Here is a 23,165-nt window from a genome sequence, read left to right as displayed (position 1 = left end):
ATAGACTTTTCAAGTGGCAGATCCGTACAATCTCGTCTTTTCAAGCCAGTACAAAGATAGGTAAGGACTAAATTGTCATTTTCGAAATGAGGGGCAGGATAGACTTTTCAAGTGGCAGATCCGTACAAACTCGTATTTATATGATATATAATATAATATAATATAATATAATATATAATACTTTCAAATATTTGGACTTGCTGTTGTTGGGTTTCAATGAGTTCGGCACATACTAACTAATTCAAAAAGAGTGTTTTCAATAGTTCTGTCTCACTTAAATTTATTATATTATTAAATTTGTTAAAGTTAAATATTCATCGTTTAACAATTATCTTATACTCCCTCCATCGCACGTAACATATCCACGTTGCCGTTTCTGTCCGTCCCACATACTATGTCACTTTCTTTTTTTTTTTGAAAAATGATTACACACTTTAATCTCATTTTGAATTTTTGAATTTTATTTTATTTTTAATTTTAATTAAACTAATTAATTATCTTAATTTTAATTTATAATTATTTATATTATAGGATAATTATTTTCACTAATACATTCTTAATTATCTACTAATTACACCCCTTTAGCTAGAATACCGTAGCAGACACGGTATTTGGGACAAAGGGAGTAGTATTCAACATTTATTTGTTGTAATTGTTACTATTTTATTACATTTTTTTCTTTATTTAATTTTTCTTTTCATTTTTTATATTTTTAATAAAATATTTATTATTTAATATCCAAAATAAGCTAATTTTCCGGATGGAGAAAATAATCTTTTACACTCACCACTCGCAATCGAATTTGAATTTTTCCCTACGTTTAATTTACAAGGGCTTGACATATCATTGCTACTTACAATGTGTTTAATGTTATTATATATATTTTAGATTTTTTTATTATTATTATTTATATTTCATAAAATACCAACTTAAATAACTACTACTCCTTCCGTTCCACATAATTTGTCCCTGTTGATGTAATTTTTCAACAAAAATAAAGTAAAATTCAAAGATATAGAAAATATCCTTAAACTTGATTAATTAGTGCCTGAGATTAGGAATCTCTAAACACTGTATGGTACAGAAAATAAACTGGAAAATAAAAGACTGAAATTTAAAGTGGTGATCCCCAAATCTGACTTTGCTTTGTTGAAGTTGATTGAAGATGCCTTGCCAAATGATGATCCAAATCGTTAAATATTCTTTGAAGAAAACGTTCAGAACCGTCGCACGGTTTCACCAACCGTTCCCACCAGTTACAGAACTCAGAACTGCCTCTTTCATTGACACATGTCTTTAACCGCCTCGCCAACCGCATAACCCAACGACCGACCAACCGACCAATCTAGATACATAATTGGTCGCCAGATCAAAAGACTCACTGGTCGCCCCATCAAACGACCACTATTTGGTCTCTTCAATCGTCTGACCTATCAAGAGACCTTTCTTCGCCCGACTTCCTTTTTCGACCGACCCCCATAGCAGCCAACCTTTGTATCAACCGACCCATTTATCCGACTGCGGATAATCCGACCTGCTTGCCCGACCGCGGACCATCTGACTTGCTTATCTGATTGAGAACCAACCGACTGAGAACCCACCGACTGACTCTGGATACCTTATTATTATTATTATTATTATTTTTTTTTTTTTTTTGTGCGTAACAGTCCCTATTTTTTATTTTTGTCCGTCCCACGTAACTTGTCTTTATATTTTTGAAAATATAATTATACACTTTAATCGTATTTTGAATTTTAAATTTTATAATTTTGTTAATTTTAATTAAACTATTTACTTATCTTAATATTAATTTATAATTATTTTTACTAAATAATAATTATTTTTACTAATACACTTTTTAATTACTTACTAATTATATTTTACCTAAATTCTCGTGTCTACGGTAATACACTCATATTAGATGGGATGGGACGGAGTGAGTAGTATTTAAATAAAAATTTAAAATGAAAGGAAACACACCGTTGGTGGTTGAAAATGTCGGTGCAAGCAACACATGTTGGAGAGATACACAGCTGTTGCTATTAAATCGATTGGTTGTCTTGTATCGTTCAATTTCTTCAATACTTAGCTATGTTATATTACAATAATAATAATAATAAAATTACCAATAGAATTAAATATAACTAATTTTATTCAGAATTAAATTAAATTAAATTAATCAAATCTAATAAATATAGAGAACAAATGTATATATATATATTTCTATTAATAAAATAAATAAGGAGTATTAGTTGTGGGTAGCCTGTGGGCCTTATGGCCGAAATGAAAGCATATAATAAATGCTATTATTCCACGCGGAGGTGGAAGCGCGTTAGTCTCACGCACTGATCGAAAAAATCTCTGAACTTATCCAAAAACTCCCTCAAAACTGGGCGATTGTTTGGACGTTCTTTAACGCACGTGACAGTCAAAATATCCAAAAACACTTTAGCCATTGTGATGGCGCCACGTCACCTCCTACTCACCAGCCGCCCGCTTCTCTGCAGTGACCTTTCCTGCGGTTTCGTACGGTTACTGCATATGTCGCATTTATTCCTTCGAATGCTCCTCGAAGATTCTAACTGACAGAATTTTAGGCAACTAGTTTTATCCAATTTTCGTTAAATAGGTTTATCTCCGCCGCGTCTCGCTCCTCTTTCGCCTCTCTTTCTCTCTCTCTCATCGGCGACGAACCCAATTCGATTCAGGTGCGGCCAAATCGATGTAGAATTACCTCTAGGGCGTGGTAATTGCGGCTGAAAATGGAAGGGGGATGGATTGGATTGAACGACGGTGCGCTTGGGGGATTCGTTAATAACCCTGCGTTGATGGAAGCACTCGTCGACATATTGATCTGCGCGGTTCCGATTTGGTTGGCGGTGATGATCGGCTTGCTAATCGGGTGGTCGTGGCGGCCGAGGTGGACGGGATTGGTATTCCTTGGATTCCGATCTAAGTTCCGGTTCGTGTGGACGCTGCCGCCGGGGCTTGGTGCCAGGAGGTTCTGGCTCGCTTTTACAGCGCTCTCGGCGTTTTCGCTTTGTCGCGGTCTGTGGTTTCGGTCTCGTGGCAAGAGCCGGAAGCTGGAAAAGTCCGCGGCGGCGGCGGCGGAGGAGGAGGAGCTAATTGATCAGGCCTCGAGTTCGGATTCGGAGCCTGTGGCCGCCGGTCATGAGTCCTTGGGGGATGACGATGTTAACCCTAGGGATATCAGGTATACTTGCTGCTGTTGTGTTTCTTATAACTTTGTTTTGAATGTTTGCCTATTGATTATGCTTGTTCATTTACCTGTGAAGATATCCTTAGTAGTTTATTCGGAATATAGAAGAATGAAGGAAGTAGTTGGATATTGTTTGCTTTGATATCCTTAAGATGCAAATGATAGTGTAGCTATTGATGTTATGACACATGATTTAGGGTTTGTGGTTTAATTCCCTTTTGAGTCATTTGGTGCTGACAGAGTGAATGAACAGTTAATTAAAGATAGGGAACATTAGTTTGTTCGCACGTTCTTGAATCCACTGGAGTGGAATGATGAATCTATTTCTTCGTCTCTGTGAGAATAAATCAGAATTCAGTTAGGTGTTGTTGTAGTGAAGACAGAAAATGCAACACTGATGAGTATTTCCAGAAAGAAGCCTTATAAACTAGGGAGTATTTTAATGGAGATAAAAATGTAAATAACAGTGCAAAGTGTAGTAAGTGGAGACGATGGGGAAATTGAGAATTGAGGAAAATTACAGTGATCAGAGCTGCAGAATTTACCAGGACAGTGAAGAATGATTACCACTTAGTTGTTGAGTAAACCACTATCTCTAAAGATATACATGAGCTCTTTCTCTTTTTTATGTGAAGAGTAAATTGCAAACAGAGCTTTGGCTGTCATTATTTTGCTAGTATTGTACTATTGTCCTACCAAAAAAGGGTTAACAGTTGAGATAAAAAGTACAGTTACACAGAGCACAAGAAAAAGGTGACAAAGTTGACATTCTACCTGACGCTGACCAGGCGAGGTAGATAGTATCCCGTAGAAATGAAATAGTTCAATTCACTTAAAGAAATCCAAGTGGGAAATGTTGGCTAGATGGATCAGAAACCGACTAAGATTAGGAGAACGAACTAGTGTTAAAGTTGCTTTTAATGTCCTCAATGAATTGATTTTGAACGAGATGAGCATCAAACTTAACAATCCCCGCCTTGTCAAGAACTCACCTAACACCCCACAATTTGCACTTGTTCATACCGCCAAAATTTCTGCCTATGTTGACTTACCTTCTTATTCTTCCTTACTGATGTAAAATATCCCAGGTATCATGTTTGAAGTAGTCTCACTTGGATTGAGAAATGTCCACTTTCTTGATTACTTGTTTTCTCTGTCTGTCTCTCTCCCACTGGATCACCAGTGGATTATCTTGAACTTATGACCTCCACCTTCTCACATAAGGCAGTGGATTTTCTTAGGCACTCTTAGGCTCTGTTTGGTTTGAAGTGAGGGAAAGTATTTTAAAATGTGTGTTGGTTTGAAAATTTTTGAAGGGGAGGCGTCCATTTTCCTTGCCTGCCAAATTCGTGGAATGTGGAAGGGAAAGAAAATGGTTCTAAAATGTTTTTCATTGAGCTACCAATCATGACTATGACATCAAGTTTATTCACCGGAAAAATAAGTGGCCAAACTCATGATCGATTCTGTCAATTTTATTCAATGTAGGTTGTGATTAGGGTGGAAGAGAACTTGAAAATTCCCCAGTTTTCTAAAACTAATAAATAGAAACATTATTTACAACAACCCTCTAGAAACATACATAAATTTTTTTTCCCTCCCCTCCCTCCCCTCCATGTTTCTTTGTTGGTTGTGGTTTTCTTTTATAGGTTCTCATCACAAGTTACACATCTCCCTGATTATGAAATTATTCCTTCTAGATAATTGTGTATCCTGTGTCTGATCACAACTTCTATCCCATGATGTGGGGTTGTAAATATGTTTCATATAATTACATGTCATCTTTGTAAATTAGTTATTTTCCTTCGCAGATTGATCCTGAATATTTTTGAAATGTTCAGTCTAGCCTTCAATTTGACGTTTATCTATCACTCCACTTCTATGACCAAATGGCAGTCCATATACTTTCTTTTGCACTTTTTTTGTATGGGCCTTTGATTAAGTTAAAAATCAACGAACATGATGCTTTCTATCGAAATAAGTGTTCCTATTGTAGACTTATTACATTGATGGATTGAAAATCAGAGTGCTTGTTTTAGACTTATTACCTTGTTGATTTGAAATTAAAATAAAGTCAAAACTAGAATATTTGTTTACCTTAATTTATAGATTGAAATTCGAAGCAAATCAATTAATTGACAAACTAATTCTAGATGCACTAATATATTATCAAATATTGTATCAAAAATTTTGGAGAGCGAGGTTTGACCATATGAAGCATAAATTGGAGGATTCATCACATTGAGAATAATGTTTTTTACAAGAGGATGAATCTTTTGTGAGTGAATGGAGTCCTAATTGGTCAGTCCTCCAAAAATACTGAAATTTATTTCTAGCAAGCGCTTACATCCTAACATAAATATGATTATTTTTGTTTCAGTTTATGTCTATGTCACGTTTAGGAGTTAGATATAAATAGATTAGGATTTAGAATAATGTTGGGGTTGTTTAGCTTTTCCTTTTCCTATTTAATATTTCATTGACCACAATAGAACTTGTTCTCAATTACTAAAATTTTCTGATGTTATTTGTGCTAATCACATACATTCTCCGAGGGATCAAGAATTCTTGCTGAATGTTATCCTCACAGAATAAAAAATCTCACGTATATATTTGAGCCTTAGATATTTTTGTCTACAATTCATGGCCTCCCAAATCCCAATCCACTGATGTGGATTATAGCTCTATTCCACAATTTTTGTGTCTGTTTCATTCAATTCCCCAGGCTTTCAATTTGGGGGTTTTGAATGCAAAATGCAATGATGGGAACAAGTCACCAGTCATTTACTTTCCACTGTGCTTGTGATGCATCAATATGTTCAGTATTCGCTGATATTGTATGTAAGCAACAATGTCAACTAATGAAATTATCCACCCTACTTGTTGAAAAGGGAGATGCTGCATCATCGAGTGTGTTCCTAGCAAAACAGACGAATGCGTGTTATGTAGCAATCTTTCTAAAGAAGGTTGTATGACCATGTACATCTGGAAAATTGGAAATCATTAAATCCCTCTTGCATATGTTAAAATTTACCAAGGTCTCTATAAGGCACCTGAGTTGGGAGGATAAGAAGTGTGCAGCTACCAAATATCTTGCATTTAAGGTTTACACAAATTTAACACTGGGAAATAATACCTGACTATGATTAAACTACATTTTTACACCACTATTTTAGACTATGGTTATGGTGAGTTTGAGATTAAACTTATCATTTTCAAATTGTTCTATAATGAGGTGTTCATTATTTCATTAAATGGATAATTAACCCTTTCTAATATGATATATGCCTATAAGTGTTTTCCATATGGTATTATTTCACACTTTTCTCCAATGTCCCACTCTACTAATTTTCCTTTGCTGTATAATCTTTTGAAAATATTCCCAGTAACTTGTCTGTATCAGTTAAAACTTAAAACCTACTTCCCTAGAAGTTTATATTTGAAATGTCATCAACTCTGCATGACACCTCTCATCCAATCACTGCTTAAAATCATTGGTTATCTTCAGAGCTTGGTTTATCCAAGCTTTGCAATACTACTACCTGCCACTCCTCTCTTTATTTGTTAAAATATTTGCATGGATCAGTTTCTTTGATTCCCTCTATAAAGCCTTCATTTGATGGAGTTCTCCTTGAGCCTTTTCTCCTATTTGGCTCCAATGTTTCATGTGAGTCTTGGTGCCTCACTCTATTCTAACATAGGTTTTATATTTAAATTTATTTAAAAGGAAGTTAATTGTTTCATAAGTCCCTGTTTTGATAGCCTATAAGCTCAACCAAATAGGCCCTATGCTGTATCTTGCATATTTGCAACATTTGTTAGATAAAGCTCGGGTTTCTGCATTGTGTCATGTCTTCATTTTACTATGCATTTTTCACTCTTCTTCGAATCAGCTGTTCTCTTGAACTCCAAAAGCCTTTTTGGCTATTGTTTCACTCTGTTTGCATCTTACGCAGTAATGCTTATTCTTCCTAGGTTTTATCTTTAGGGTCTGTTTGGTTCAAACGAGGAGAGGGGAGGAAAAAGAATGGAAGAAAATATTAAAATTATAATAATGTATTTGGTTGATACTTGATATGAAAATAAAGGAATGGAATGGTCGGGAAGGGAAAAAACTATAATAATTTTACTATTTTGTTCATATATATAAATATATAAAATAGAAATATTTAATAAAATTTTATTAATTTATTAATAAAACCTCAATTTTGATATAAGAACAATAGATAGTGTGACGTTTTAAAATAAACATAATATATTTATATCATGTAAATAAAACATAAATAAAAATGAAATTATATGTAAAAAGTTAAATAATTTGATAACAAAATAATCAGGCTAGCTTAAAATTTATTTATTTAGAATAAATTACGAGATCAATATAGACTAGATTATAAATAATTTAATTTGATTTATATAAAATTTTATTCCATAATGTAATTACATTATATAGTTTAAAAATATTACATCTCATTTTTAACTATAAAATAAGTATAATATAATTTATGTTATAGTTAAATACTGATATAGTAATATATAATATTAAGGATATAATAGTAATTTTAAATTAAAAAAACAAACATGTTTTCCTCTCCAAATTCCTCCAATTTTGAGGGGAAGCAAACTAAGCTCATTTTATTATGTCCTTAATATTTTATTATGTTTGTTTAATTTGTAAAGTTACTATTATTCTTTTAATATTATATTACTTTATTTGTATTTAATTATATAAAAAATATATTATACGTATTTTATAGTTAAAAATTAGTTTTAAATTATATAATGTAATTAAATTATAAAGTAGAATTTTATATTAATCAAATTAAATTATTTTTAATTTAGTTATTTAATTAACCGGTTAAAGATCATGTTTTAATTAATAAAATAAATTTATATCTATTATATTTATTTAACACTGCTGCCAATGATATTTATCTTATAATTTATTCTAAATAAATAAAATTTATGTTAGAATAATTATTTTGTTATTAAATTATTCAATTTTCTTACATATAATTTTATTTTATTTATGTTTTATTTACATGATATAAGTATATATATGCTTGTTTTATTTATATGATATAAGTATATATATGCTTGTTTTATTTATATGATATAAGTATATATGTGTTTATTTTAAAACAAACTATGTCACACTATATATTATTCTTATATCGAAATTGATGTTTTTATTAACAAAATTTTGTTAAATACTTTTATTTTATCATATTTATATTTTCTTTTCCCTCGCCTGTTTAATCAAATACAAAAATATTATTTTTTTCTCTCTTAACATTCCTTCATTTCCATATCAACCAAACGCACACATTTTATGAATAAATGAATAAATTAATTGGATGGGAGGGATTTTTATTAAAATTGTTTTTTTCTAATTACTTATTATACCCCTTAAAATATTTTACTAATTTTTTTAACATTTTCAAAAACTTTAATATTTATTTATTTTATTTTTAATAATATCAAATAGATATTAACATATATATATTGTACACATATATTTAAATTATATTATATTTTTAGAAATATTTTTATTTAAATTTTGTAATCAAGTTTAATTAGAATATATTTGTTAAAAAAAAAAATTATATAAACTAGTATATAGTTATATTAATACTAAAAAATTATTTAAATTTATTTGAATAAATAATTTTAAATTAATTTAATTTTAAATGAATGGATTTAGCTTTATAATTAATTTAATCAAATAAATATATTTAAATTAACATCAATTATTATAATTAATATTTATAATTGAGTTAGTTTATATAAATTTTATTATTCTATTGTTATTTGTATATAAAATTATTTATTTATCTATTTAAAATATTTGAAAATATACTTAAAGTGATTGTAAAAGTACTTATTGAAATTTAAATATAGATAAATAATTAACTTTATATATAAATAACAATAGATATAAAATTTTTTAGATAAACTAATTTAATTAAATATTAATTATAATAATTGATGTTAATTTAGGGGAAGTGATCACAAATTTATATAAGAATAAAAATACAATAGTAATATTTTTTTTTTTTATGAAGTATTAATTGATTTATTTATTTTTACTGATTCAATAGCTGCTGCTGAATTTCTACATTTAAGTTATGATTTGCTCCCATTGTCTAAATTTTTAATGTTATACAGTCATTAAAAAATTGAGTTCTTTATTAGATGATCCAACAGAAAAACTTATGTTTCTCTCTTAAAACATTTATTACATCTTTTGTAGTTGAGACAGAGAGGCTGAGGTTGCATGATTTTACTCTGAAAAAATAAGATGCTATCAAAAGTATCAATGTTTATGCACTGCACTTGCATTCAGAATTATTTTAATTTCTAGCATGGCAAACAAATATAGATTTTAGATTCACTTCAAAATTTGAGGCTTATGTGCTCAGGTTAATATATACATGAATGGTTTGTATTAACCTTTTTAGTGGCTCCTGTCGATGTTCTCTATATTTGTAAGAAGCAAATTCTCTCTGATTATGTTTTTCATACGATGTCACCTTTGATCAGATACATATTCACTTTCCGAGATATGGCGCTCATTTTTGGCTGTCTTCTGTAGGTTGGTTAGGGGAGCTGCCGATAGCGAGACAGCTAATGTCACAGAAAAAGACCTGGAGCACCTGTTAAGTTTTCTTGATGGGAAAGATGGGAAAATAACGTGGCAAAACATGATGGAGCGGTCCACTTCAAACATGACATACCAGGCGTGGCGACATGAACCTGAGGTTATTCTTCCATCTTGCCTCTTTAGAAAGTTTTCACTGTGGGAGATAATAATGATTTGTTCTATGAATTTTAAAATATCAGATAGTCATTACTTTTTACATCCAAATGGGTATTTGGGCTTATGTTTTGATTCATCTTTCAAAATTCTTATGACTAGTAATTAGGTTCTCTGTTACAATTCCATTTCTGGCTTCTTAAGAAAATTAGGATGTCTCAATTATAGATTTGCACTTTTGTGGATATGTTTTCCGATACAGAATGGCCCAATAGTGTTGCGCAGCAAAACCATTTTTGAGGATGCAACTCCGGAGCTAGTCAGAGATTTTTTCTGGGATGACGAGTTTCGACCTAAATGGGATCCTATGCTGTATCATGTGAAAATACTCGAAGAATGCCCTAACACAGGGATGATGATTATTCACTGGATTAAAAAGGTTAATAACAAATATAAGCTCAAATTTACTGCTAGTCACTTATGTGCATAAGTTCTAATCTTTAATTTACAACTTGCCGACTGATGTTATCTGGACTGTTCTTGCCTGTACAGTTCCCTTTCTTCTGCAGCGACCGTGAATATATCATCGGTAGGAGGATATGGGAGGAAGGGAAAACATACTATTGTGTAACAAAGGTAAAAAAAAATTAAAAAAAACCGAAGATTTTCACCATTTAGATCTCCATTTATCGATTTTGGTGTACTTGTCACCTGATCTTGTTTCAATTTGAATTTATTTTTGGCTGCAGGGTGTGCCGTACCCATCATTACCAAGACGGGACAAGCCTAGGCGCGTCGATCTTTATTTTTCAAGCTGGGTGATCAGGCCAGGCAAGTCTCATCCACCCTACCCTACCCTACCCTGGCAACAATATTACACCTTTTTTGTTTTTCTTGTTCTTCGACTAAAACGTGTTTTTAATCTTATCTTGCAGCCCAATCTCTAAAAGGGGATGGCACGTCTGCTTGTGAGGTCACGCTCGTGCACTACGAAGACATGGGAATCCCTAAGGACGTCGCTAAGCTGGGGGTCCGGCACGGAATGTGGGGCACCGTCAAGAAGCTGCACGCCGGGTTCAGAACATATCAGACCGCTTGGAAACAGGATGCGACGCCGAGCAGGTGCGCTCTCATGGCAAGAGTTGCAGGAAAAATAGCCCTCGACAATGCGACCAACTCTGCTGCAGCAGAGGAAACACAGTGCGACAGAGAAGAGAAACAGGAGCTTGCTGTAACGAGCAATCAGCAGCAGAGAGAAGATGGGGGTGGGGGTGGGGGTGGGATCGACTGGAAATGGGTGGCGATTGGTGGAGCTGTCGCCCTCGCCTGTGGACTGAAAACAGGGGTGATCGGAAGAGCTGTGCTGATTGGCGCCGGGCATAGGATTGCTAGGAGACGCGGGAATCTTAGGTGAGGTGAGTTTTTATCGATACCGGCTTTCTTTAACATACATAATCGATCAAAAAGAGAAAAAAAGCTATTGATAACGATATATATATATATAATATATGTGTGATTGCAGTGTTATGTGATGAATTTGAGGTTCTGTGTCTGTTGATGAAGGTATGTACTTGAAGTTAGTTGTGTGTATATGTTGACTTGCTAATTTCGGAGATTGTTTTTTCGCCTTCACATATTATTCATATGGAAATTTGACCATTCACAATAATATGTTTCCTTTGTTTTATTATATGGTTCAAATATAACTGTTAATACAGTGGGTCGGGTGAATCGAACTCCCGTCGCCAATAGACTACACCTAAAAAAGTTGGAATTAAATTTTTTTTTTTTTTACTTATTAAAATTTACTATGCTTTTTATTGTATAAATTTTCTTTGATACTTTTCTTAATCGAAATATTTAAATTTTACGTACATTTTTTTAAAAAAAATATGATATATTATTTGAAATTATATTAATTAAAAATATATATTATGTATAAAGAAAAGTGCACAAATATTATATATATATATATATATATAATCATTTTTATTTTATTCTTACTATATTCCAATATAATATTAATATTTTTAAAACTACAAAACAAATTAATATTTGGGACGGAGGGAGTATATAAAATACTAAGGGGCTGTTTGGTTCATGGACTTGTTTGGTGGGATTGGGATTTCATGGTAGGATTTATATGTGATGGGATTTATTATATTTAGGATTTGGAATCCCATATTATGTTTGGTTGGTAAAATGTGGTGGGATTTATATTTTGTGGATTTGGATTTTTATATTCTAAATGACATAATTCCTCTTATAAATTTTATTCATTTTGACAAATTAAACCTCTAATTTATTATTAATATAAATTGAAAAGATATTAATAATTTTATAGGATGAAAATAGATTCGCATAAACTCGAGATCCGACCGAGTCCGACCTATTTATTTGAAGTTGAGTCCAATTATTTGAGTATTAGGCCTGGATCCGGATCATGATCAGGGTAATATAATAATAATATATCAACCATACATATCAAAAAATAATTTCGAATAATATAATTATATTAAAAATATTTTTTGAGTTTAACGTATTCATTATTTTATTATAATATTTTTCTAATAAAATACATAAATTTTAATATACATTGGATCCGGTACATGTGTAATTTTAAATTAAAATTTAAGAATTATAAAAAAAAAGGGATTTTTCGGATTCATCAAGTCTTACCGGGTATAGTCTCGGTCGGATCTAGTATAATCGGATCCAATTTGAATCTCGGATTTAACAATATATATTTGGGATGAATATCAGTTCCGACTGAACCCGACTTATCCTTATAATTTTATAATTCAAAAAATTTATAATAAATAATAATTTAAACAATGAATTTATTAGTTTATTTAAAAAATATTGTACAATAAAAAATAATATAAATTTAATTAAGTATATAATTCCAATAATAATTAATGTTAAAATTATTTAATATTTTATATAAATATAATACTATTATTTTTTTTTATAAGAGGATATAAATGTAAAAATTAAAATTTTAAGAATAGGATTTAAAGGTAACAGGGTATCCAATTACAAAAAAATTCCTTATTTGTAGGATTTTAGACACCATTTTCAAATCCTATCATTTTAAATTTCACCTTCTTTTTCTTAACCAAACCAAACATGGATTTCATAGGATTTTAAAATCCAAATCCATGGAATCCCATCAAATCTTTGAACCAAACAGCCCCTAAGAATAATAGAATTAATATAAAAATAATACGATAGTTAATTTTAGCATAATTAAAATTAAATTAAAAATACGATAATAAATTTTCGTATTATCAAAATTATGTGTAAATAAATTATAAAATCTCAAAATCCCACCACAGTTAGGAAATAAGAATTGTAATTTTTTAAAACCTACGCCTGAAATATATATTACTTTTGTTATAGACAATTTTTGTAAAATTATTTGGCATAATTTTTCTCATTTTAGTAGATTATTTGACTTATTTTTTTCGGTTGTTATGACCACAACTCTAATACTACCTCTGTCCCATATGGTATCGTTTGTTTTTCGTATAATTCTATTTAATATTAAAAAATATTTTGATATTTGTATAATTTATTCAAAAAAATATCATTGTATTTATATTGTAAGAAATTTATAGATATGTTTGTGTCATTTTTTGACGTGGGAAAGGAGAGCCCTTGAGCGCCGAAAATCCGTTGATGAAGAAGACAGCCACTGCTTATGCTCTAATTCTACGTTGCTATTTGTTTTTCCAACTAACTTTTAATTATTATTTGTATATAATAATTTTTTTTTTAAAAAAAAAATTCATTTCATTATTATCAATATATGTATATGAACTTCACTCTAATATGCATGAATAAAAAAATTGAAAAATTCAAAATAAAAAACTTCAAAAAAAAATAGCACTTTTATTCATTTTAAAAATTTATATTTATTTCTTGAGTGTTATCTTCAAACATTAATTATATATTAAAACGTAAAATAAATTAAAAGAAAAAATAGCAAAAGTACTTATATTAATGTTTTATAATATAAATATAATAATATTTGTATAAAAATATTTTTTATTTTTAATGTTAAGTAGAAAGAGTAAAAACTAAATATAAACTTATGGATAAATTATATAATACCGATGTTTCAATAAAAATACACAAAACATTTCTTTCATTTAAATATTTGAGTGTAAATACGAATTTAATAAGTTTTATACAAATAAAAAACTTAATCTATTTCAAATAAATTTTTTTAATAAATAAATAATTGATTATTTATTTATTTATTTTATTAAAAGTATTATTTAAGATATTTTTATTATCTTCTATTTGTATTTATACTAAATATGGACGAAATTGTTGTTTTATAGTACAAATTTTAATTTAAAAAGTGTTTTACACGATATATAAAACAAAATTTGTTTTATAACGAAAGGAGTAGTAATAAATAAAATTTTCTTGATAGATTCGAGTAGCTGGTGATTTGATTTTAGCTATGATCATAAAAAGAATCTCCAATCAATCAATCATTAATCTGAGCTTCAAATTGTGAATATCATCGACAAAATCAAAATCAAAATCAGTTTTGATCCTCCACAAACTTCGCTTTTCAACTCCTCCACTCCACTCCGCCACGCCCACCACAGCCCAAGCAAAGGTCAAGACTCAAGAATCAGATCCCTCCCTCTCTCCCTCTCTCTCCTCCAAAAGGGCTCCACACTCAATCCTTTTCGGCTGCGTGTTTGTGTCATGTCGTCTCAATTTATGAATTCAAATTGATTTTCAGGGGCTCCGCCCGGTGTTGAAACCTCTCACTGTTTTGCGTGCCGAGGCAGGCTGGATTGAAATCGGGATTTTGTTACATGCTTGTTGCAGGTCAGATTGCAGTAACCAATTTTGAAGCTTATGTGTAGCGTAATTTGTCTACTTTAAATGTTTATGATGATTTTGACTTCTCTGAATCCACTCTCTGTATCTTTAATTGATAGCTCAATCAAAAAATCGAAACCAACCCTTTCATGTGTGTATATATATATATATATATATCCAAATTTTCTATGATGCTGTTATTCAATGTTTTTAAATGGGATGTATTAATGTTATTGACTACTGAGATTCCATTTCCTATATATATGTATGTATGTTTTTCCCAGTTCTAGCCACAGAAGAACTCAAGTAGTACGAGAGCTTCCTGCAAGCAATCTTTGGTTGCCAGTTAGTTCCTCGGAATGTGAATGATTGGGTAAGTCTTTTTCCTGCTAGGACTAAGGATTGTAGAAACTATGCAAAAGGATACTGGTTCAGGTGGCCCGTCGACTCCTGGGGGTCCTACTGTAAGAATACGTCGGCGTAGAGCATCAAATGAGGTTAGTTATTGATGTTGAGCTTACTGTGATGCTCTTTCGAGACATCATATGGGGTGGAGTGTAGTTGTCAATTGTTCCTTATGGTTCAAATGGTGTATAGCAAAATCTCGGCCCATTCGCCAAGGCATGACACACCTCTTCAATGAGCTGTGTGCCATTTGCCCATTTCGTTGCAAAGATGTTCTTGTTAGATTGTCCACCTGATTTTCATTAGTTTTGTTATTATAACCATAATATTGAAATATTATCCAAATGTTGTGAACCCCAACTCATGATTCGTTGTTTGTCTTAATATTGTACCCTTTCATTTTTGTTGTACTTGCTCGTGATTTTGCTAACAAAGGTCCTTTGTCAAAATATTGTTTTTAAAAGTTCCTGTGATTAGTATTTATACTAATGGTTGAGACTTTATATGATATTTGTAATTTACATTGAGCATTGATGTTTTCATACTTAATACATGGCACGTATATTTGTATTTGTATTTTATTTTATGAATTTATAGCTGTAATTTGGCATGGTTTGCATCATTCTGCGCCATTTTCTAGTGACAACTAAGGGGTGGAATTAATCCAACTGAAAGCCTTCCGTGAACTCAGTAAATACTATTTATTACTGTTATTTTTATGGAGAACCATAGCAATAAATTCAGGCAGAATTTTTGTTTACTCTTTTGTTTCTTTCTTGTTGATAAGCCAATCCCAAAAGTTAAAGAGTGTACATATGATGGTTTTGAAATTTCTTAAATGCTTTCATTTCTAATACCCTAGGTTTCTCCAGAAGTTAATAAAGCTAACGGGGGCCATTTACTCGTCAATGATAATAACAAGTACAAGTCGATGCTGGTCCGTGCATATTCAACCTTTTGGATGATTGGAGGATTTGCCTTTGTAATATATATGGGTCACCTTTACATTTGGGCTATGGTGGTTATTATCCAAATATTCATGGCCAAGGAGCTCTTCAATTTACTTAGGAGAGCGAATGAGGAAAGGCGCCTCCCTGGATTTAGACTCTTGAATTGGTAAGTCATTTAGTTTGTTAACATATTTCGACTTTGTGCTCTTGTTTCTCTGTCACTCCTTGGACATTTGTTGTCGATCCCCTCATACTTGCTGTGGTAATTTTTTGGATTCTCTCAAAGAAATAGATGTTTCTTAATTTTTCCCTCTGGCGATCGGAATTTTATGCCTCTGTGCCCCTAATAGAATGCTACAGGCTTGTTCTTTTCAATGAAGTTCTTCTATCTTTCTTTTTTTTCTTTTTCACGTCATTTCTATAACAACAAACTTTTCATTTTTCTGTTCTATCATTTTATTTCCTGGAAGTGATCTCTTTTTGGTTTGATTAAATACTAAGTATGCATGTAATATGACTTAGTTACTTCCATACCAGCTCGTGCCAGAAAAAGATTTCTAGTTAATGGCATCTTTGTGTGCGGACAATAATATTTTGTTCTTGATTACTATTTAGTGCTTTCAAAATTGGAAATATTATCTAGTTAATGCTTACCTTATTTATTGCAAATATTGTTTGTTTCCACAAGCATGTTTGTTTACATGGCTTTTGGCTTTTTCATTTTGGGCTGAATCCATACCATCGTATTTTGACAATGTGTTACATTGCTATACTATTTCAGTTTAGTGTTTGTAATTTCTACATTTTCTTCTACTTGCCCACACTTGCTAGCTGAAACCATGTTCGACTTCCTATTATACTCCTGCTTTACTAGACATGTTAGTTGTGTGGAATGTGCACTTTATACTGAGTCTAAAGGATATAATGGGGTGTATAAATTATAGAAGTGTCAATTCTAGAATTTTTTAATAGTTGTGGCTTTAGATGATTGAAATATTTTTATTTTCTGACTGTTAAAATGCTTTAGATAGTTTGTTTTGTTGAACACAACAAAAGTTAGGATTTCTTTTTTCTTGCTGAGGTAATGGAAGATTTAATATACACTCGTATTGTATGTTATGAGAGGTATACAAACTATAGTGTAGTGCATCACATAATGGATTATTTAATTTTAATTTTATGCAAAGCCTGAGAAATCAATTTAAATATATATAACCTCATTGCTTACAACTTAATACTTGCACTTGCGAAGAGCTTCTTGATGTGCTTGCTCTACAGAGCAGTCAGTAGTCTCTTCTGTTACTGCTCTTGCCATTTTTATTTTTTTTTTAGAAGCCATATCAACCTGTGCAACTATTGAGTTTCTCAAATTTATCAATTGTTTTTCTAATTTTGTTCTTTTGTTTTCAGGCATTTCTTCTTCACAGCAATGTTATTTGTATATGGTCGCATTCTCAGTCAGAGGCTTGTGAACACTGTGGCCACAGACAAAGTTTTGTATAAGCTCGTGAGCAAATTTATCAAATATCATATGGTTACCTGTTATTTCTTGTATATTGCAGGTTAGCTATTATGTGTTGATTTAGTTTTCTTCTGTTTGATGCTTATGGATTTTGAGTGAACTCTCTCATGGTTAGATTTGAATCCAAAATGCTTCCCTTAAAATCTTATTGATCCCATTGTTATGAGTACACTACTAATATTACATTTATTCATCAGGAGCTTCACACACTAAAATAATTGATTAAAGCATAATGAGCTTCCTCTTCCAGCTCTTTCCAAAGTTCAAATCATTTTGTATGTTGAGCAAACTTCTTTTCAAAAGCATTAGAATTAATGTTCTTATCTTAATGTGGGAGGGTGACCCCTTTGTTTTTCCATAAGCTCATGTAATCATCTAAAATACACTCTAGGGGGAATTCCCACTTTCTCAAACTAGATTGAATACAACCACTGATTCATATTAAATTTTTGTTTGTCACTCTTCTTTCTGATGCAAGTATTGATACATTTCGAAGGGAAAGAAGTTCTGCTTCTATAATAATTGTACTTCCAATTTCCTCGAAATTCCCATTCCAATTGCTTATCTTGGATTAATCATCTGGTGCTGCAAACCTTGTAGGTTGCATGTAATTGCCTCATTCTGGTTCAATTTTCACCAACCCGTTCAAGAATCCAAATTTTAATATTTTGGGAGTTTCTTGTTAAATTTCAAATTTGTATTCCCCACAACTTTCCAAGTTGATACAGTTCTTCATTTAAACACTAAAATCTCCTTCATTTGACAAGTTCCATAACATACCCTGGAAATCATATGATTAGCCATATGCTGTAAAAATAATGTTTCCTGTTAGTTTCTTAAGGATTCTTCCTCACCTATCTCTAGGGATTTGAATGAAGGCTAATAACTGGGTATTGGTAAAATAAAAAATTTCAATTTTCTTTTATCTTTTTTTGAAATTTTTTTTTTGATCTCATGATGGATGAAGATTTTCTTTGAGTCATTGCTGTGAGTCTCTTGATGAATCACATTTAATCATGATGACTCACAATGCCTATTAATTTGATGAAAGTGTATTATTATTATTATTATTAACTGGCAACATTAGACTGCAGGATGCTGCTTGTTCAAACAAATGCTGAACTGATTATTTTCTTTTGGTGAATTGAGGTTTCATGTGGTTCATTCTGACACTGAAGAAGAAGATGTACAAGTATCAATTTGGCCAATATGCTTGGACGCATATGATTCTGATTGTGGTTTTCGCCCAATCATCATTTACTGTGGCAAACATTTTTGAAGGAATTTTCTGGTAATACAACTTCACTTTTCGTGTTTACCATTAGTAGTCCCTTTGATCACCCTTCTCTTCATTTTCCTCCTCTGCTATTTTTCTGAACTAATGGTTTTTGTGGAGTTCAATTTATAATGATAGTTCATATGGTGTATGTAATTGCTCAAGGCTCTTTCTGGCATAGTTAGGGGCAATGGTGATGCAAGGGAGTGCTAATCATATTTCTGTATATATACATATTTTTATGTGTGTGTGTGTGTGCTTTCTTTTGAAAACATAGTACAATTGTAAAGTGTTTTGCCTAGTAATCTAGATTCTTTCTTTTACCTTTTTAATTCCTTTGTCTCCTTCGTATTAGTCTCTACCTCGTATATTTATTTTGTTTATGCACTAGTGTTTTTATCAAAATTTCCTCCAAATCTACCTGCAAAAATTGATTAATTTTAGAAGTTTTATAATTAGTTAATATATTAGTCTCTCTGTCTCATATATATATATATATCTGTATATTGCTTATGCACTTGTCTTTTTATTTTTTTTTCCTCCAAATTTACCTACAAAAATGGATTAATTTAGAAGTTTGAGAAATAATTAATACATCTTCATATTATTAATGCAGTGCTATAAAATATGTTTTAAATTACGTTCAACCTAAAAATTTCAGCAGTAGCTTATCATCGATGTTGTTTAGTATTAAAATATCTCCATGTGTTTCTGTTCTGTTAAGACTTATATATAGTATAATATTTTATGTATTCAAGTGATTTCGCACTTTGATTTATAGGGCATACTATGCACTATGCCTCCAAGGGAACTTTTGAACCATAATGCTTCATGTACCATTAGTGACTTTCCCATTTGAGTGGCTTGGGGAGACTCACACTAATGGCAAAAACATAGAATTCAATATAAGATGTGAGTCCAATAAAATACTTAACTGATCTCTGGATACTTAAAATATAGGTAATTGAGAAATAAGATGTTGTCTATAACAGTTGAGAATAAGAGCCATAAATGTGAACCCCATCTGACAGCATTTCCTTAATGTTAATAAACTTTTCTCACTGTTGGATTTGTTGGCTGTTCTGAAGGTTATACAACATTAATTAGAAGATGCTATGAAGAATTTGATGCTAATATGTTCCATTTTGAAATTTTAAGGTCCTCTAATATTGATTCCAATATCGCAGGTTCCTTCTTCCAGCATCACTTATTGTTATCAATGATATTGCTGCTTACATTTTCGGATTTTTCTTTGGGAAAACTCCTCTGATCAAGCTGTCACCGAAGAAAACATGGGAGGGCTTCATTGGGGCGTCTGTTACTACCATGATATCTGCATTTTGGGTAAGCAAATTGCCTTATGATAATCAGTGTAGAGTTTAGGTGTTATATATTGCCTGTCAAAATCAGTTTGCTTAGTATAATACTTTAAATTGTTAGGTAGCTTTTCTGTTTGCTTATTTTGCTTCTAAAGAAATGGGTTCCCACTTATGTGGTAATGAGATTCTATTAGCAATGGGGAACTGATTAGTGATTTTGGTAGATATGTGACTTTTGGGTTTTATTGATGACTTTGTTTATATGATTTTAAGCTTGCAAATGTATTGGGTCGCTTTCAATGGTTGACATGCCCTAGAAAGGTAATGATGGCTTATATCCTCTCCTCTCTGTTGAAAGAGATTATTTGTTAACATAAGAAGCTAAATACTTTCTTGATGCTTTATGAGTAGGACTTGTCAACTGGTTGGCTTCACTGTGATCCTGGCTCATTGTTTAAGCCAGAAAGTTTCACTGTTCCGCTGTGGTTTGCACAATGGGTAAATAGCATTCTTCTCTAAATTATATTTTAAGCATATCTCAGATCATGTTGATCAATTCAGCATAATCTTTCTGTAGATGTCTATGGCTAAGAGTAAGTTTTTCATGTATTCATTTCATCCCACTGAACTTGGGTGGTGAGGCGGGTTCTAGAAGTGTAGGAACTTTGCATCTGAGAAAATAATGTTTTTGTAGAGATCCCAACAATCTCTCTATTCGATGACACTGTTAACGTTTTAAAGTGACATTGCGGAAGAAACCTCCTTTGCTGCCTCTGGAAGCTATATCTGAACTCAATACCTCGTAGCAAGCAGTGCTTGGGCATTAGTTCTCTCTTCACTGCCATCCCAATATTTTTGTTACTTTGTGCAAGGGAATACCGTTACATCTTTTTACCTAATATCTATTTGGAGATTAGGAGAGGAAAATCAATGGGTGTGTTTGTTTGGCTGATTTGATTTTGGGTTTTAATTTGAATGGTAAAATTTTGAATTTGAGTAGTTGTTTGATCTGATAAATAGGAATTCATGCAATATTTTTAATGTAATATTAATTCTAGTGTAATATAAAATATAAAAAACTAGATATTTGATTTAATACTTTTTGGGGAAAAAATTTATAGATAGTGGAAAACAAATCAAATATCACCCAAACAAACACACCCAATGTTTTAAACATGAAATTACAGCTTATGATTGGGGTTGGGAATTGTGTGGATGAAATGTGCATTCCATTTTTATCAACAATGTGGGGGAAAATATTGAGTTAGAATAACAGTTGTATACTTTTGTCTGAATTAAAGGGTAGATGTTCCTATACTATGAAAGCTTTTGCATCGTGGAAGCTACTGTGTCATTATCTTGAAACTTTCTATTGTTTTTGCACAATGGCAGTCTCATCTAGAATGCTCCTCGTGTGCTCAATTGATTTGGCTATTTTTACAGTTCCCTTGGAGGGAGATTTCTGTCTTGCCTGTACAGTGGCATGCTCTGTGCCTTGGTCTCTTTGCATCGATCATCGCACCTTTTGGAGGCTTCTTTGCCAGTGGGTTTAAAAGAGCTTTCAAGGTTAAGGTATGAAATCACTAATATCAAATCTTCATTTCTTTGCACCCATGCACATGTGTATGGTATAATCAATTGTTCACACTTAAATATCATTTTTTTTTTCCTTTTTTTCTGACGACATATCCTTCTCTTGAAGGATTTCGGTGATAGCATTCCTGGACATGGTGGGATCACTGATAGAATGGATTGCCAGGTGAATAAGATATGAGTTTTAATTAGATGTGAAATGCATGCGTAAGCATGTTGCATCATCTTTGCCATACTCTAATATATAGGACCGTTGGAAGTATATAATGAAAAATTTATAGTTACTAGTAAAACGGACACACTTAATCTTTGCACGAGTTTTATATCTATTTTTGTACATAAGAAATACACGGAGTCTACAAAAGAATCATGCTGTTTATATATAAATCAATTAAAATATCTAATCAGAATGCACGTTGCCTTGATTCTATATGTTTCAATCCTTACTTCAATATGATAGATAATTTAAGATAAGAAAAATTATTCGAGGAAGGATAAATATGCAGTCGCATTTTGTATGGGTAACTTGGATATGTAGCTGTAATAGATATACATTAAGGTCTGCAGGCCGGTGTATGAACCAACCGTGAATGACTTCAAAATCCATAATTACATTGTAGTGGATATTTATATATTCTTTCTTGAAAAAAAAAAGCTGATTATTTGTAATTCTTCGAACTTTTAATGCTCGTGCCTTTTATTATTGAGCCTGCTAACTGTTGGTATACACGTACTCATATATATGTACACAGATGGTTATGGCTGTTTTTGCGTACATATATCACCAATCATTTGTTGTGCCCCAAAGCTTATCGGTCGAGATGATCATGGACCAGGTGACAAACCCTGCAAACTGATGACTAATTTCAGAGTTGGTTCACTAGTAATTTGGTGAAATTTAATGATTTTGGTTATGGCGAACAGATATTGGTGAACCTCACGTTCGAGGAGCTGCAAGACGTGTACATGAAGCTTGGGGAGATTGTTATGGAAAGGCAGTTAGGGGAGGAGTCCTGAAAATTATGTAATCTTCTCTGTTATGTATGTGCATTTTCTGTTCTGTTGTCTTCTTTCTTTCTACTCTTGCGTTTCTGTCCGCGTGCAAAATTATGTACGATAATCTTAGAAGCAAGATTCTCTGTTTTTGGCATTGTATAGTGTGTACTTGGTTTGAGTCTCTCCTGCCGTATACTCGGAATATTTTATTTTCTTTTGGTTATAGAATTAAGTTTGTTTTTCTCTGTATGTCTGTTCGTATGTATATATAGTAGTTAT

The 23,165-nt window shown here is 31.7% G+C and overlaps 2 protein-coding genes across 4 annotated transcripts; both read left to right on the top strand.

Annotated features, from left to right (window-relative positions):
- The first annotated feature begins 2,594 nt into the window (after positions 1–2,594).
- Positions 2,595–11,664, top strand: LOC127266524 (uncharacterized). 2 transcript variants are annotated; one of them, XM_051296785.1, is made up of 7 exons: positions 2,595–3,214; positions 9,816–9,981; positions 10,240–10,416; positions 10,530–10,613; positions 10,727–10,808; positions 10,913–11,392; positions 11,500–11,664. In XM_051296785.1, exons 1-6 carry the CDS (start codon positions 2,763–2,765, stop codon positions 11,389–11,391), a joined length of 1,440 nt encoding a protein of 479 aa, XP_051152742.1. In that variant the 5' UTR covers positions 2,595–2,762; the 3' UTR covers position 11,392; positions 11,500–11,664. The 2 variants fall into 2 exon arrangements, with proteins under 2 accessions (XP_051152742.1, XP_051152741.1); XM_051296784.1 differs by having other exon boundaries at positions 10,913–11,664.
- A 2,786-nt stretch (positions 11,665–14,450) lies between these two features.
- Positions 14,451–23,131, top strand: LOC127266533 (phosphatidate cytidylyltransferase 1-like). 2 transcript variants are annotated; one of them, XM_051296797.1, is made up of 13 exons: positions 14,451–14,613; positions 14,743–14,831; positions 15,110–15,322; positions 16,093–16,346; positions 17,591–17,742; positions 18,852–18,993; positions 20,166–20,322; positions 20,571–20,618; positions 20,709–20,795; positions 21,741–21,869; positions 22,000–22,056; positions 22,643–22,726; positions 22,815–23,131. In XM_051296797.1, exons 3-13 carry the CDS (start codon positions 15,239–15,241, stop codon positions 22,905–22,907), a joined length of 1,287 nt encoding a protein of 428 aa, XP_051152754.1. In that variant the 5' UTR covers positions 14,451–14,613; positions 14,743–14,831; positions 15,110–15,238; the 3' UTR covers positions 22,908–23,131. The 2 variants fall into 2 exon arrangements, with proteins under 2 accessions (XP_051152754.1, XP_051152753.1); XM_051296796.1 differs by having other exon boundaries at positions 14,458–14,831.
- Positions 23,132–23,165: the final 34 nt, after the last annotated feature.

The sequence above is a fragment of the Andrographis paniculata genome, unplaced genomic scaffold (genome assembly GCF_009805555.1).
Source record: "Andrographis paniculata isolate CXL003 unplaced genomic scaffold, ASM980555v1 Contig76END, whole genome shotgun sequence".
Taxonomy (NCBI): domain Eukaryota; kingdom Viridiplantae; phylum Streptophyta; class Magnoliopsida; order Lamiales; family Acanthaceae; genus Andrographis; species Andrographis paniculata.
The sequence above is the reverse complement of the archived record's forward strand: the minus strand, read 5'-3'. Positions and strand labels throughout refer to the sequence as shown.